A 16,195-nucleotide genomic window follows, 5' to 3' on the forward strand; every position below is an offset into this window, starting at 1 on the left:
GCTGAAGGAGGTAGATTGCAATTAAAATCATTACAGGTATTAAATGAAGAAGGGAGGAATTATACTTGGTTTCAATATGGGCAAATAAGTGCTAGATGGAAAGAAGATCAAAAAATTGGTATAATGCAAAGGAAGGAAAATTTAATAAAGCAAATTAGAAATCAGACCCACGAGCATATAAAGAGATTGTATAATGTGTTGCTTGAAATAGATTCGGAAAAGGATTTGGTAAAGGATTGTATGATAAAATGGGCACAGAATATTCAGGAACCAATAATGTTGGAAACATGGGAGAAAATTTGGGTTAGAAATGTTAAGTTTACACAAGCACAGAATTTAAGGAAAATTTTATAAGATGTTTTATAGATGGCATTTAGATCCCAAAAAATTATCATGTATGTATCCTAATATCCAAGCGAAATGTTGGAGGTGTGATTGTGATGATGCTACATATTTTCATATTTGGTGGACTTGCAAGAAAATTAAGGTCTTTTGGATAAGAATTTGGTGGATTATTCAAAATGTACTGAAGAAGAAGATAAAGTTCCTGCCACAATTTTTCCTTTTGGGAATTATAATGGATTGTACAGGGATTGAGACTAAACTGATTTTGAACTTAATAACAGCAGCAAGACTGTTGATTGGTCAATACTGGAAGAAGAAGAGATACCTACAATAGAAGAATGGATATTGAAAGTTATTAATTTGGCTGAGATGGCTAAAATCTCAGCGTTTTAAAAGACAATACGCAGGAAAGATATTTAATTGAATGGAAAAATGGATTGATTATCTACAAAACAGATATCAGATAAAGAAATATCAGATTGCCTTTGAATAATTAGAAAGTTATTTTATGTAATGGGGAGGGGGTTGGGAGACGAAAAGCTTTGGATGTGGTTATTTGGATTGGACTTTACCTTGTGATTGACCCGGGAAGCCGGGGGTGGGGGAGGGAGGGGGATGTTTTGTTTTTTTTTTTTTTTGGGAGGGAGGGGGAAAAAAGGGGGAAAATGTTTTTGTTTTTTTTAAAACTCTTTCAATAAAAAAAAAAAAAAAAAAAAAAAAAAGAATACACAGCACTAAATTTTATAAATATGAGGTTTATAGTGCTTTGGATTATATCCATGATGATTGAAATCCTTTGCCACTTACCGAAGAGTTTATCTCATTGAAATCAGAAGATTTTGCATCTGAGTAGGCATGAACAGGTTTAGAACTAGATCAAACAGAAGTCAAGATGAAAGTTTATCTATAAAGATCCAATTGCTTCTAATGCAACTATATGCAATTTAGTCTGGTTCTAAACTTGCAATTTTAAAGTAAATTCTTTAAAGTAAATGCATATGAACAAGTATTTCTCCCCACTCCAGAGCACTTTCTGATAAAAGAACTGTTGCTGCTTTAGATATTTTACATCCTTCTTATATTATTTAAAAAATTAAGTTACCCATGCCTTGTTTCTCTAACTGTAAGATTTTGGCTGCTAGGCCAATATTTTTCTGGCTAAAAAATTAAATGCATAGGAGCTGCTTCAGGATAAGCTTGAAATGAAATTCCATAATAAAAGAACCTTTGTAATTAGGGTAAGTGATTTCTTTCTAGAAATAAATAAAAAAGTGACAGTATACAACACTACTAAAATACTGAAGAACTAATCATTAGGCCAATCTTGTATGCAATCTTGTTAAAATTAACTCAGATTTTTTTTTTCAAAGAACACCCTGCTAAATTATTTTCAATCCCCCTAGCATTTCAATATTCAGACTCTTGTTAAGTTTATTCTCTTAAGGAACAGGCTTGATAAAATGAAATTATTCTTCAATAGTTCTTTAGCAAAATTGATACGTGGTACAACACAACTTCACTTGCTAAGTCTGATCTACCAGGAGGGATACAAAAATAATAATAATAAAAAAAATCAAAGTCCAACGTATATATTAATTATTATAAAACATATTGTTCCTGAATTCAATGAAAATTATTTTTTTCATGTGTAAATACTTACAGGATTACCACCTAATCCTGCATAGCCTCACTAGAATGATTAAAATTGAGAATAGCAATATTAAAATAAATCATCCATAGATTTTCCATAAATTTTAAAAACAAAGTATAGAGCTTACATCTAATATATATAATTAAAAATATTTTTTTTAAATTACAACTTTGAAGAAAGTTCCATTTTTAATAATTATACTGTGCACTTGATAGAATCCCTAAACAAATATGATGTTAAGTGTTTCAAGTTGATGCATCATTTCTAGGGCTAATAATTTTACCACAGTTTGAAATTTTTTTACATTTAAATATATCATTGATTAAATATACCTAGAAATTATGTAAAGTACAACCAAAATATAACATTGCTAATCTAATTTAAAAAATATACAAAATAGCAATTGAGTAATTGACATTTAAAGAAATTACTGGTTTTGTGAAATATCAAGATGCTAATATAGAATTAGCTCAACCTTTTAACATACTATTAAATCTAACCAGATTATATTTCTGCGCTTTCCAATGTCAGTTACTTCTGTCAGAAATTCTGAGCACTAGACAGTGAATTGCTGCTCACTTCTATTCTCTTTAATTGTCTAAAATTGAACCATATTATCTTTAACAATTTTTTGTGTAGTTTTAGAAAGCAAATATACAAAAGAATTTAAATGTATAAATATATTTCTTATTTTTAGCTTTTTTGTTATCAGATATATATAAAAAGATACAGGATTCAAAAGTACTAAGTCGCTTGTAATGAAAATAAAAGGAAAGAAACCACTTTGATAGTCTTGTTTCTATTTATTTACCTGCATTCTGGAGAGTCTCTATATTTTGGGGCCTAGTAGCAAGTTCTGCAACCGTCTGGACGAATTGTGTTCGGGCTCTTTGATATTGCTCAAAGACTGCAAACAAAAAAGAAAGTAGAGTAAGTACATTTCAGCAACACTGTTCCATACGAACAACTTCGGAAGCACACCCACAAAAAAAGATATGTTATGTCTCTTCCTTTCTTCTGATCTATGCATGAAAAAGAATGGCAAATTTCAGAAGGTTAAATGTTGCATGAAAAGGGAAGTGACACCTTAAAACTGAAAAATAAATGATAGCACGGGGTGGACAAGAAGAAACAAGATGTAATATTTGCTTTATATAATTAAGTATTTGTTCTTTAAAATAATAAGCTCCAGTAATGGAAGTCAAGGAACACAGTAAAAAATGTGTGTAAATAATAAACTCCAATAATGGAAGTGAAGGAGCAGAGTAAAAACTGAAATTAAATATAATGAAGATCAAATTAGAGGCAACAAGAACAATAGCCACTTAGAACTGACAATTAATTACTGAATAGCCTCTACCTTTTAGGATTTGCCAACAGTAAAGAAATAAGCAAACAAGAAATAATGGTAAGATTGCATTGGAGCTTTTGGAAAAGATATTCAGATGTCAGAATATGTCAAAACCTACAAAAAGCAAAACCATGCAGGTATAAATCAATCAATGAAAATTCTGGCTCAATTTGTTCTTAAGTTTTCATTTAGACCCATATGACCATGTTCCAATCATATCCTGGACCTATTATGCAGTACTTACTTCTTCTGAGAAGCCTAAAAAAGATGGAAGGAAAGAGAATAACCAGCAGAAAGGTGGACAAACTCAATTACAGCAGCAATATGTAGATCTATGGCACCAGGTTTGAATACTAGAGTTGGAAGGGACCTAATCCTTTACCATTTCAGACAAAAGACAGTTCAGTCTCTTCTTAAAAGCCTCCAGTGATTTAAAAACACTTCTATTACATCTATCTTTTAGAATAGAATAGAATAGAATAAAATAAAATATAATTTTAGGTTGGCCAAGTGTGATTGGACACAGGAATTTGTCTTGGTGCATATGCTCTCAGTGTACATAAAAGAAAAGATAAGTTTATCAAGAATCATATGGTACAACACTTAATGATAGTCATAGGGTACAAACAAGCAATCAGGAAACTATATCAATATAAATCTAATCTAATCTAATCTAATAAATTTAATATAAATAAAGATATTAAGGATATAAGCCACAAAGTTACAGTCATACAGTGATGAAGAGCCTACAACTTCTGAAGGTAAGCTGTTCCACTGGTTAATTGTTCTCACTGATAGGAAGTTTCTTCTTAGTTCTAGGTTGCTTCTCTCCTTGGTTAGTTTCCATCCATTGTTTCTTGTCTTGCCTTCTGGTGCTTTGGAAAATAGGTTTTCTTTTGTGGCAGACTCTCAAATATTGAAATATTGCTATCAATGGACATAGATAATCTTGGAGAAGGCCTAAGTATACAGTGGCTAGGAGTCAATGATGACACATAATATATGTAAACATGCATTCACACATAAATGAATATTATTACATCATATATCATATCAATATAAAACATATTCTATTTAAAACCTTTGGATGAGGACCATAAAAGCTAGAAAAATGCCTCTTAGGGGCCTCTATAATTTGCTCCCAAATTATAATTTTTAATGTGCTAGGAGTGGAAGAGTGGCCCCAAAGAATCAATTCCTCAGAAATGAAAGATGATTGGAGAGTTATAATACTGAGTATAATTTAATAAAATCAACTTTAGCTTTTGTCTTCCTGATCTCTTTGAGGGCAACCATCCAGATACAACCTGGCATGAAAACAAATGGCACCCCTCTGAAGTATCTTACACTCACAGCGCAGGCACACACACAGACACTTTTCAGGGCATTATAAGTCAAATCCCTTTTAAAAAACCTGTGAAATCAGGGAGTCCAACCCACCAATGCTCCATATTTAAATACCTTGCAGGACCTGCCTCTGACTCATCCTTCTTGCTGAGAGTTCCCCCAAGTACGGTTTGGGGTGCCGGCTTACGCGATATTTTCAGGATCTTTCGCCACGCTCTTTCCCCTCGCCTCTTCTCTCCTGAGATGTGGGCAGCGCCCCCGGGCCAAACTTCTACAAGGCTCTTGCAGTTAGCAGCGCTCTCCTTGTCCTCGGAGCCTTTTCAGTTTGGGCTGCGGTGTGTATCCTTCTCCTTGGTAACCAAACGGAAGCAGGCGCCATCAAAGGGGCGGGAGAGAGGCTGCGGCCTGCGCCTCATTGTGACATCGCGACACCGCACACCGGTTCTGCCCGCCGGCTGCTCTTGGGGCCGGGCCCTGTCCGAGAGATGCGCGCGGGGCGATGGAGACTTGTTGCAACGGCAGCGGTCGCCCCGAATCCTCCCAGGCTGGTTGGAGGCGCCGCGCGCACGCCTTGCTAGCTGCACTCCCTTCTTAAGACGAGGCTCAAGACAGGGTGAGGGCATCTTCACCCATCTTCTTTCGGGTTAAGTCCCGGAGAAGGCAAGCTTTGTGTTCCTGAAAGGCTCCATTCCACTCAAAAGTGCGTCAAGAATCCCTCTGGTTGTGGTCTCCACAATTAAGTTGCTCAGTCTTCCAACTGACTCCATTTCTCATAAAGCAGACGTTTTAAAGGAGCAATATCTTGCGGTGTGTTTGGGCAAATAATTTTTCCACGCGAGAATTTGATGAAAAAACAGAGGTTTGCATCGTCTGGTCGATGTTCTGCCTTCGCTAATATCGTGTTCCCTAAGACAGCCACGGTTCCCAAGACCGAGAATGCTCGACCTGCACTACTTCTAGTAGACCAGGCTTCCACTCTATAATCGCTTTCAGCTCAACTGAGATTTAACTTCCCTTAAATTTGTAATTGTCAAATTACATATAGTACAAATGTGCTTTTGTTTGTTAAGTTTATACCTTCCCTTTCTTCCAGCTGCTGAAAGGGCGAATAGAATAGAATAGAATAGAATAGAATAGAATAGAATAGAATAGAATAGAATAGAATAGAATAGAATAGAATAGAACTCTCTTTCTCAAAAGTTCTCACAAAAATGTCACTTGGGCTGAGAGTGACTGGCCCCAAATCATCCATTCCTATTCAACACTTCTGCAGTATACCATGCTAGCTTAGCATGACCCACCCTCCTTTCACTTAGTTTTGATAAGCTATTATTCTATAAAGTAGTAGGAATTATTTTTTTAAAAAAAATATTGTCTATGCCCCTCCTCCCTCCTCTCAATAAGAAATCCTTAATTCTCAGCATCCCATCTACTGCTTAGTGAATAATACTGTAACCAAGTTGAATAGCATCTTTTGGTCAGATTTTGGTTACCACAAGCTAACATGTCTCTCTTCCTACACTCTTCCTAGTGAAGGAAGGTCAAACATCACCCCCTATTTGTAGCATACATGGAGATAATTACAAATATATTTTGAATAGAGATAAATAGGCATTTGGACTCTTTTTCCAATGTTACCAGTAGACTCTAGAAGGGGAGATTTCTCAAACTCTCACTTTCTCACCACATTGTCTTTGAAGCCAATAAACCCTAATAATAAATGAAGAAATTTTCCTTTTGCTTTAGTCAACAGCTGAAATCCCATAGGTTAGTTTTTCTTCTGGTTTAGTCTAAAAAAAAAACAAGTTTCCTTTACACTGTGCACTAACAACAGTGTGTATATCTTGCAAATTCCCTTGGTTCCTTACCATACACAAACCAGGAATCAGCCAAAACTTCAACAGAGTTTTCAGACTTCCTGGTGTTGAGAGAAAAAGCTCAGTGACCATAACTGTCCCACTGTAATGTGAACTTATTTCCCAGGTTAAAATTTCTGCCAATCAGGTGAGCTGTTCTCTAACAGGACAGGGTTTTGGGGGTTCTTAACTCAAGACTCACAGGACTGGGGAAATTGGTTGAGCAGAGTTAGGATCCAACTCTTCAAGAAAGAATAGAAGAGGGTAATCTAAATTCCTCTTATCCTAAATTCCTCTTCTTGAAGCTACCAAAAATCTTCAGGGCTCATATGCAGGGCTGTGGTTTTTAATTCCTATTCCTAGCAAATGCCAGTTATACTGGTATAGGAAAGCAAGACACCAGGTCAGAATACTCAGACAAATTAACATTTTAAAAATATGTGTTCAAAAATTGCTTTTCATTATTATTATTCATTATTTCCCCCATCCTTCTATTTATCTCCCAGTTACTAGTAGTACTAGTAAGGATATTTTTCTTAGGGAAAGATCTAAAATTTGTGGCTGAATTTAATTGGTCAACAACAACCCAAGAAAAAGAGTCCCACTGAGGGTGATTTTCCATGTTTGGGACTTAATTCCTGTAACATAAGGTTACCATATGTCATGCCATGTGCATGATGGCACTTCCAAAAGGATTTTCACAGGTTCTTTGTGGCAACAACTGGGTTTGGTCAAGCAGCTGAAAGGTCTTACAGGCAGGTTAAACAGGCATGGCAGAAAACAATTCATGGCCGGAACAAGCCTGTCTAAACTAAGAATCAATCATGAAACATTTCTTAATGCTTGTTATCTTCAAGCTTCATAACATCATTCCAGTCAAACTAATAGATGCCCCTCAGAATGTTCAAATGATGCTGACATACTCCAGTTGAAAATGGACTAAGTATGGAGATATGCACCTCCTCCACTTTGTCAGTTGCTTATTCAAATTGTTCATTATTATGTGATATACTTGCATCTTGGATGTAATGCACATAAGGATTCCACCCCTTTTTAAATCCTTTAAATCAGTCTCTGAAGGTATTGGTGAGAACCATTGGGAGAAGGCAGACTTGATTCTCAGCATCTCTGGAAAAAGTCAAACATTTCAACCACTTCCCTATGCCAGTTCTTCCTTCTAATTATATAAAAACAGTATAAGGATGAATTGAGTAAGACTCTTGTTATCTAGTTCATCTGGATTGTGGATTTATAATCCAATATATCTGAAAGTTTTGAAGGTATTCTAATCTGACATCAGACATTATAGGACTTCAGAGCTGGGGACTTTTATCAGTTCCAACTAAAAGAAACAATTAAATTTAGAGCTGTCTCTTGTCAAGTAAATCACCAGCATATTTCACTCTTAAATAGTCCATGGGCTAGTAGGTTTTCATTAAATTAAAATCCAACAGTGGGAGATCCTGTGGTTGGAAGTAAGACCCATTTTGCACATCAGAAAAGGAAAAAAACTGGTCTCTTTTTCCTTATGATAGGCACACAAAAATCTAGTTAGCATTTCAGATGTATATTAAGCCTCCTTAAAATGATGAGTCAATCTTTATTTCTATCCCCAGTGACTGTACAAAAATGAAAGGGATACTGATTGGGCTCATATGGCCTAGACCTAGAGCATCTTGATTATCTTAACGTTACATAAACCACTGGCTGAATGCATAAGCTAAGTCAAATCAACTACCTTAGGGCTCAGTGCAATGTGCAAACCCAGCCCAGATGAATGAGTGCACATCGTACATATTTTCCATCCTTCTTTATGGAACACCAAGGAGTCCCTTTTCTCCTCGATCTCCTGGCAACGGTACTGAGTTCTTTTGCTCCTTAAAAAGAAACAATGCGTTGCGTCTTTGGTACAGGAGAATTGTAATATGCCAGGGACAGATTAAGGGGGAAATATTCCCAGGAAAAGGAGGAGGACAAAGTGGAAAATTCTTTTCTCATTAAGGATGCTGCTTTAAAGTACCAATCATACAGAGTTAACCAGATATAAAGCCTGCAACCCCAGGCACTCAAGAGGATCAGCCAAGGTTTTGCATGTGAGCAAAACTCATGTTTGCGCAATAGCGCAACTACAGCTCAAAACCAACGCACTTGATTTTTCCCGGTGTTGAACCTGCGCCGAGGAACTGCCTATTCCAACTGAACCGATACGCTTCAGTTGGAAGCCACAGTCTCCGAGTAACCTGTAATTTTCTGCCAAGTGGGCCGACAGAATCAAAACCGCCCACTTAACAACGGGGCGACCTATAGCACTGCGAGCGAAGTTTCCAGGAGGCTGGGACTTTCTGGGGAAGAAGCGAAAGAGGCGTTGGGCGACGTGATGTGGCGTGGAGGATCGGCCTCCAGGCAATCGCTGAGGCTCAGGGTCTGAGAAAGAAGGAAAGAACCCCCCCCAACCCCCCACAAAGATCAAAGCATCCCCAGGTCACCGTGCAGGTCATGTGCACATCTACTTGGCATAAATTCCAGTGCGGGGTTCCCTGGAGAAGTCTGCCTAGGATTTCGGAAGTAGCAATAAAAGTGCGCAATTTGGGCACGATGCACAGTTCCAGCCATGCGCCGCGGACTTTCTCTGCTTACTCAGTGGCCAGAGAAAAACGCCTCTACCCGCTGCCCTCGACTCGAAATAGCCACAGAAAGGAGAACTTGAAGCAAGCAGAAGAAAATAACCTTTGCAGCTGTCTCCTCCAAAGCCTTTTCCTTTCTGCGGCTAAGCGAATCAGCAATGACGCAGCGTAGTAACAAATTTAAAGGCCCGCAGCCGCAAGACCAGTGTATAACGTCACGCCGCATTATCTGTGACGGAAACTGCGCATGCGCAGCTTTGTGTTTAACTTCGCTTCCCTCGGTGTACGGCGCCGCACGGCTGAGTCCCAAGCGAGGGTTTTTAGTTATTTATTTTTACGCTATGCCAAAGGACGAAGCCTCTCTGATTTCTTTCTTATGCGTATTGGTTTTTTTTCCGGTTGCAGTTGAAAAGGCGTGTCCATTTGCGCCCACACCCGCACAAACTGGGTTAATATATTGAACTGTGTAGTCTGCTTAATAAAGTACCAGTGACCAATTTCACTTTTCGCATGCATGTGTGCACATCTCCATCAGGCTACGTTACTGTGTTTTCTTTCTTAGAGAGCAGGAGTTAGGCAGAACACTAAAACAATACAAAAATCATAAGCTGAAGAAATGAAAGGCATGAAAAATTTTTTAAATATCTCACTATTGCAATAAATTGTAAAATACAATTTGTGGAACAAATATTCATACAATAGGCTTAACCAAAACAATAACCAGCTTAGGGGAATGTTTGAACTCCTAATCCAATATTATAGAAGAACTTTTCTTTTGCACAGAAGGGCATTTCATAACAGGCACCATAGTATTAGTAGCAAACTGCTTTTCGGTTAATCTGGTTGGAAATATTCTTACTTCTGGGTAATATCTCTGATTCTAAGTAATAACTCCAGCTGAGAACAGTCTACGCCCAATTGAGCATCAGGTACAAATACAAAGATCCCATAAAGATATACCTACAGCATACTCCCCAATGATCAATTATTTTAATAAGGTCACATGCCATTATTTGAGAACTACTGTACAATTAAAATGGAGGTTTCTTGCATGCATGGCTCCAATGGATCCAGCCAAGTTAATCTCCAAATTAATGTGTTCTGAGCTTGAGAAATTCATTAATCTTAAATCCAAGAGCTTCTCAACTGTTCTAGCAGGAGCAATCTAATTTGTTGGCCATGCCCTATTTCTCCTGGAGGACCAGTTACACTTCATTCTATGCCAAGATTGCTCATTGGGGACAACTACCTGTATGTGTAGAACCCAAGGTCTTAGTAATTACCATGAGGCCTCTTCCTCACATTCACTTTTCATCACCACCAAGACTCCCTCAAAGCTCTGGTGTTCCCCTGCAATCATAGAATTGGTCTTCTCTTGTGCTGAAGCCAGAATTAGAATAATCTAATGCAGATCTTGGCAAAGAGCTTATTTTTTTCCTGCTTAAGCCACTTGTTTCAAGTGTATCACTAGATGCATCGGGTGGGGTGGAAGTATGGCAAGCCCTTGGGTCCTTAGACATTTTTGCTCTCTTGAGAAGAAGGAAAATATTTCCAGGCCTTGGGGTGGCATTCGTAAAGAGGAGTTGTTTGGGTAGCCAAGTATTGTGTTAAGATGCAAATAATTCTTATCTTCATTATCTCCATAAATTGAAGATAAGTTCCTTTACATATATAGATAAAGATGGCTGTTGCATGAACCACTGGCAACAAAGGATTGTTAATTCTGATGCATTTGGAAATAAATACTATTTATTGATAGAATGAAACATTTTCCTAGCATAGATCTGCTGAAAGTAAGGTATCTATGCACCTGTCTTGAGAGACTTTCAAAATATTCTTCCTAAAATAAGTTGCAGATTTTCAGATCATGCCCACACTAAATTCACAACTGCAGACACACAGATAATCATCCTTATGCATATTACAATTATCCTTATCATAAATGGATGTAAAATAATTGTAATCAATTGGAGATCCCTCCAAGCAATGAAAATTATTTCAATGATGAATTCAAATTTGACTGAATTTAATAATTCACTTCTCAGTTTTATCTGAAAGAGATACAGCTTTGTCCTTATTTGTTATGGAATACCAGTAGAATTCTGGTAGATTCACAATAGATTAGGTTCTATGATTATTTTGAAAATCAGCAAAATAACTCTTCCACCACTTCCTCAAATAAATGCTGAAAATAAGGTATTATTGGAGCAAAAGACTCTTTATGGATATCTGAACACTTGTCTGTTCTGATTCTCAAGATACATCTTGTGACTCCAGAGTTCTTCTATGTACAGTGCATGTTTTTTGTCTGTCTGGCTCCTAGTGAGAAATTTAGAAGTTTTAATGAAATGCATAATAGATCTCCCTTTTATGCTCAAAAGTAAACTATTAATTTCAATGCAGTAAAATGAAAGGATTTATTAAGTTGCAACACTAAACTCAGTTTGCCTCTTTGAAGATAATGACATTCATTATCAATTAAATTAAAAAAATTTGGTGTTTAGTAAAATATTTGGTTGTGTTCTTTTTGGGAACACTGTACACTGAGCCATTGGCTAATCAGCCACATTTTAGTCTAACATGATTTTTGGCACAAATTTGTACAGTTATATTTACATTTGTTGTTGTCAATTAGACTTAATGCTAGGTAGACCTGACTATCCTCTGAGCATTACAGAAACAAATTAAAAAGCATTTGCATGCACACACATCTCCTAACATCAAAACTATAAGCTCCGATTTTTAAAAATAAAAAGTTTATACCTGCTTGAGTATAAATTATGGAAGAAATCTGCTTATTTTTACTTTTTAAACATTTCTAACAGCAGTATAAAAGAGATGTGATTTCTGCATACAGGCCATGATCTGTTAGTTGCAAATAAAATGTTCTATGTTTTCAATTATACTTGTAAAGAGTGCTTAGGAAGAGAGCTGTGCATTAGGATGCTTGGTCACTCTAATTCTTGGGCAGCCAAAGAGGGCAGTGATCCCTGGCAAATGTTTCTCTTTCAAACAGTGAGGCACTACCCCCCATCCCAAGAAAGGAAATGGTCAAAATGAGTCTCACAAGGGGGGAAAAAAGGCCACTGCTGCAGAAAAAAAATCATTGTGTTTTCCCTTTAGCAACTGTCTTGGAAATGAATGGAATTTGATGTATGTGGACAAGAAAGCAATGACAGTAAGTTCACCTGTTATTCTTTCTCCGAATTCTGAAATATACTCATTGATGTAACAGCAAAAAGTATTATTACATACAGAAAATTTTTGCATATATAAAACTAGACTGTCAGAGATAAGGCTGAATCTTAGCTTTCTCTTGGACATACTGTATTTCTATTTACAAGGAATTTTTTACACACACACAGAATACATTTGAACCTCATCCTCACAACAGGTGAATTGGATAGTTCCAGGAAAAATGCTATGCCACTTGCTAGCCTAATTGCATTCTTTGTTCTAAAAACTATAGTGCTAAAACTGTGCCTGGGGAGCAGGCTTACTTTTTTCAGTTAAAGTTTACTTTTCAGAATTAATCATAACTGGGTTCCTTAGAAGTAATTTGCTTGCCCAATTACATAAAAAGAAGACATATTTAATTTATAGAATGAACTCTTTCAAGATTTGGATACCTGTTGAGTAAATGAAATGAACAGTGTTTGCAAATTCATGATTGTTAGACATGAAGAGAATTTCTCAATGTTCGCTCTGTATTTTCTTAATATTTATAGTGATGATAGTATCTTTATTTTTATTCATTTACTCAGAAATTTGGTTAAGGTATCAGGCTGGAAGAGACCATGAGTTCTAATGCCACTGTAGGCACAAAGCCAGTTGGACCAGTAACTTTCACTCAGAAGGTGCCAATAACAAACCACTTCTGAAATCTTGTCAAAAAAAAACCCTGCAGAAATTTGTCTAGATAACCACTGGATATTAATGTTGACTATGGGGTACAACTTTTAACATCAGTGTGCTGTTTACATCTAGGGAGACAAAGCATGGAGCTTCCTATTAACTAAGGTTTTATTTGGTGAATGAAAATTTAATCTAATGAGGAACAGTCATTAACTATAATGAAACTATAATATCCTTTGATTTGATCTGGTTTGTATTTTGATTCTGAAGCCTGTTTCCTCAGTTTTGAAATATTAATTCTAGGAGAGGAGCATAGAATCTGATGCTATCCATTTTGAAACAGAAGTTGGACTATTTCCTAATGACCAAGATAAGAGTAAAACTAAAGAATATTTTTCCAACTGAAAGACATCAATTCCAGATATTCTCTTTATTGAAAACATCAGGATTAAAAAGTGTGGTCAGCACAACCATGACTATTAGTTCTTTCTGGCATCCATAATTTAAAATGTCAGAAGGAAATCAGGAGTTTAAGTGAGATTACTTTTCAAATGTTTAAAAATAAAATCCAAGAGGAATCATGTAGTTGGGGGGGGGGAATTCCAGAATCTATACTAAGGTAAGATTTATTGGGCCTACATAAGTTTAGAAAGTTAGTGCAAGTTTTCCAGTTCTTAAGAATTCTTCATGAGGCAAAAAAGTAAAATCTGGGAGTCAGAAGGGGAGACAAGAAGATTCATATTGAACATATATTGCTGTCGTATTTTAGCCTAAGGGCAAGTGATTAAAGCCAGTACTCCCAGGATTAACACTCCCAGAATAAAGGAATAAAGAGGTGTGAAGCTGAATCAGGGACTTCTTTCTTAGGCTTTGACCTTATTGAATCCTCCTGAACTCCGGACGGACTGGTTTACGTCCAAATCCATCCTTTTAATTGGGTTTTCGGTTCGCTGTTTAAGATATACACCGACTGGCAAATCGTTTCCGGATCTGGCGGCGAGCCATCAGTTTCGGAAGGACTATTGAGCAGCCTCAGAGCCCCCCCTCGCCCCCCAAGGGCTCCGTTTAGGTCAGTGAATGAATCTGGTTTTAATCTGAACCGCTTCGGTTCAGCAGTTCTTGAGATGCAGGGGAAGGACTAAGTATCACAAGCTTGGCCCGCGAGCAGTCTTCCGCCCTGCTTACTTTCGGTTTCTGGCGTGATCAACCGCTTCTCCTCGGTTTTGACGAAACCAGCGCGATCATTGCCGGATACATGAATTCAATCGCTACCGCTAATTGAAGATCAAAATACTGAATCAAAACCACATTTATATACGAAATTCTGTTTCCTGGCGCAGATGATGAGCGGGGAGAAGCCGGTTCAGAGTGAATGGTTTTGTGAGTTTCCTTCTCTCCCACTCTGTTTACAGAGTCTGCGCAGTAGTTTTGTAGCTTACCTTGCGTGAACCCAGTTATTTCGGTTTGTGATTTATTCTCTTGAGCTGACTGAGCTCATGACAGCTAATTAATAAAACAAGATTAGGTAAGGATACCTTAATGTATTATATGCCTCAAGCCGCTTACTTACACTGAACTTATCTGTGGGTATCAGGCTTCCTGTACATGTTAAGTTTGTAGATCCAGAGACGCCCATGGTCCGTCTTGGTATGGTATCTGAATTCTAGCCGAGACTCCGCACAAGCCTTTGGGAAACGCAGGAATTCTTTGGGTGAACCAAAGCATCTCAGCGTCTGCCAAGGTCACACGCTAGTGAGATACGGCTGGGTATGATGTCCCTACATCGTACCGAAAGGCAGTGGGTAGAGTCGGGTCCGGAGAGTTCAACTTCTACTTGGCGCCTTGCTGGGCCAGTCTTAAGCCAGTTTTTCTCCGAAAAAGGTCCCACTGACTTCGGGGCGTTTTGCTTGGCAACACAGGGAGAAGAGCCCCCAGTTAATTGCCAAGAGTTGGCTCAAGACCTTTCCGAAAAATTTAGAAACAGGAAGGGCTTGTTTACTCTTTGCTTCAGCTGCAGTTTTGAGACAGCCAAACAACCTTCCAATTTGGAAGTTCTCATAACTTTTCCGCAAGCAAATTAAGTCAGGAGTAGCTGTCCGGTGAGATGAGGCACCTCCTCGCCCCTTCTCCGTTTCATTGGAACTTGAATTTGTTTCTCTGCTGCCAATCCGTCCTTCCTTCCTTACATAAACCGCTGAAGTGCTGCACCCCCAGAGCTGTCCCATGTTCTAAAATGAAATGGGAGGGAAAGTGAATTAGCTAGAGTCTAGAGTAGACCATTTGAAGCAGATCGGTCTGGCCTGAAATGTTTGAAAAACGCTGATCTCTCAATTGGGCGAACCGATATCTTTCTGTTTCAGTACATTTCATTTTCATTTCAAGTTTCATTTCCAACACTAAGAAAAATGCTCCTGTCTGTCTATCTCATACCAAGTCCGATTCAAAGCAAACATCTGCTTACCAAATAAAGTTTAAATGTTAGGCAGGGATGGGATGTTTAGGGACGTAGCAGTAACCCCAGATCCTGGCAATAGACACAAAAATCACTTAGGCAGAGAAAATGAATATTGGCTTCAAGTCTATTTTATTTTATTTTAGCACTTAAAAGAATGGGCTCCCATTTTATTTTCAGCCTTATCCTCTTCCACAAGAAGCTTAGAAGCCTTGGAAGGAGGGAAGAAGTGGGATAAGGGTGAACATATATGAGCATCCAGCATTACCTCCAAGCCAACTAGGTTTAAGAAGCATCTGGCTGCCGCCCCACTAGGAAAACCTGACCTCACCAGAATGCTAAAACTATTGGAAGTGAGTAATAATCTTGCAAGACTGATTTGGCTGTTTCTCCCTTTTTATAGCTTTTTAAATTATCTAAATTAATATACAAAAATGCACAAAATTATTAAAGATGAAAAAGAGAAGAACCAAATCATATAAGACAAATATATATATATATATATATATCAGTTTATAACTGATATATATATATATATATCAGTTTACTGATATATATATATATATCAGTAAACTGAAGCCATAATTTATTACAGTAAAATATTTATTTTAAAATAAATAAAATGTTTATTACAGGAGACTCCATCTTCTATTCCAGAAAATGTTTGCTTGAGATGCTTCCAAATGTCATTTGTTCCTCCCAAGCTTAAAGAAA

At 37.4% G+C, this 16,195-nt stretch overlaps 1 protein-coding gene across 5 annotated transcripts in view; it reads right to left on the minus strand.

Annotated features, from left to right (window-relative positions):
• SPAG6 (sperm associated antigen 6) overlaps window positions 1-14,350 on the minus strand; it is a 68,856-nt gene extending 54,506 nt beyond the window's left edge. Inside the window, exons 1-4 of one of the 5 annotated variants that reach the window (XM_058183185.1) lie at window positions 9,278-9,388; window positions 2,808-2,903; window positions 2,006-2,035; window positions 1,153-1,216 (exon numbers count right to left, since the gene is read on the minus strand). Coding sequence is in view for 1 of the 5 variants with exons in the window: in XM_058183182.1 (XP_058039165.1) it covers window positions 2,808-2,903; window positions 4,809-4,833 (121 nt within the window). In the remaining 4 variants the exon portion in view is untranslated. Of the gene's footprint in view, window positions 1-1,152; window positions 1,217-2,005; window positions 2,036-2,807; window positions 2,904-4,808; window positions 9,228-9,277; window positions 9,389-14,214 lie in introns of those variants that run through there. The other 4 variants (XM_058183186.1, XM_058183184.1, XM_058183183.1 and 1 more) reach the window with 4 other exon arrangements.
• Between the last annotated feature and the right edge of the window lie 1,845 nt (window positions 14,351-16,195).

The sequence above is a fragment of the Ahaetulla prasina genome, chromosome 4 (genome assembly GCF_028640845.1).
Source record: "Ahaetulla prasina isolate Xishuangbanna chromosome 4, ASM2864084v1, whole genome shotgun sequence".
NCBI lineage: Eukaryota > Metazoa > Chordata > Lepidosauria > Squamata > Colubridae > Ahaetulla > Ahaetulla prasina.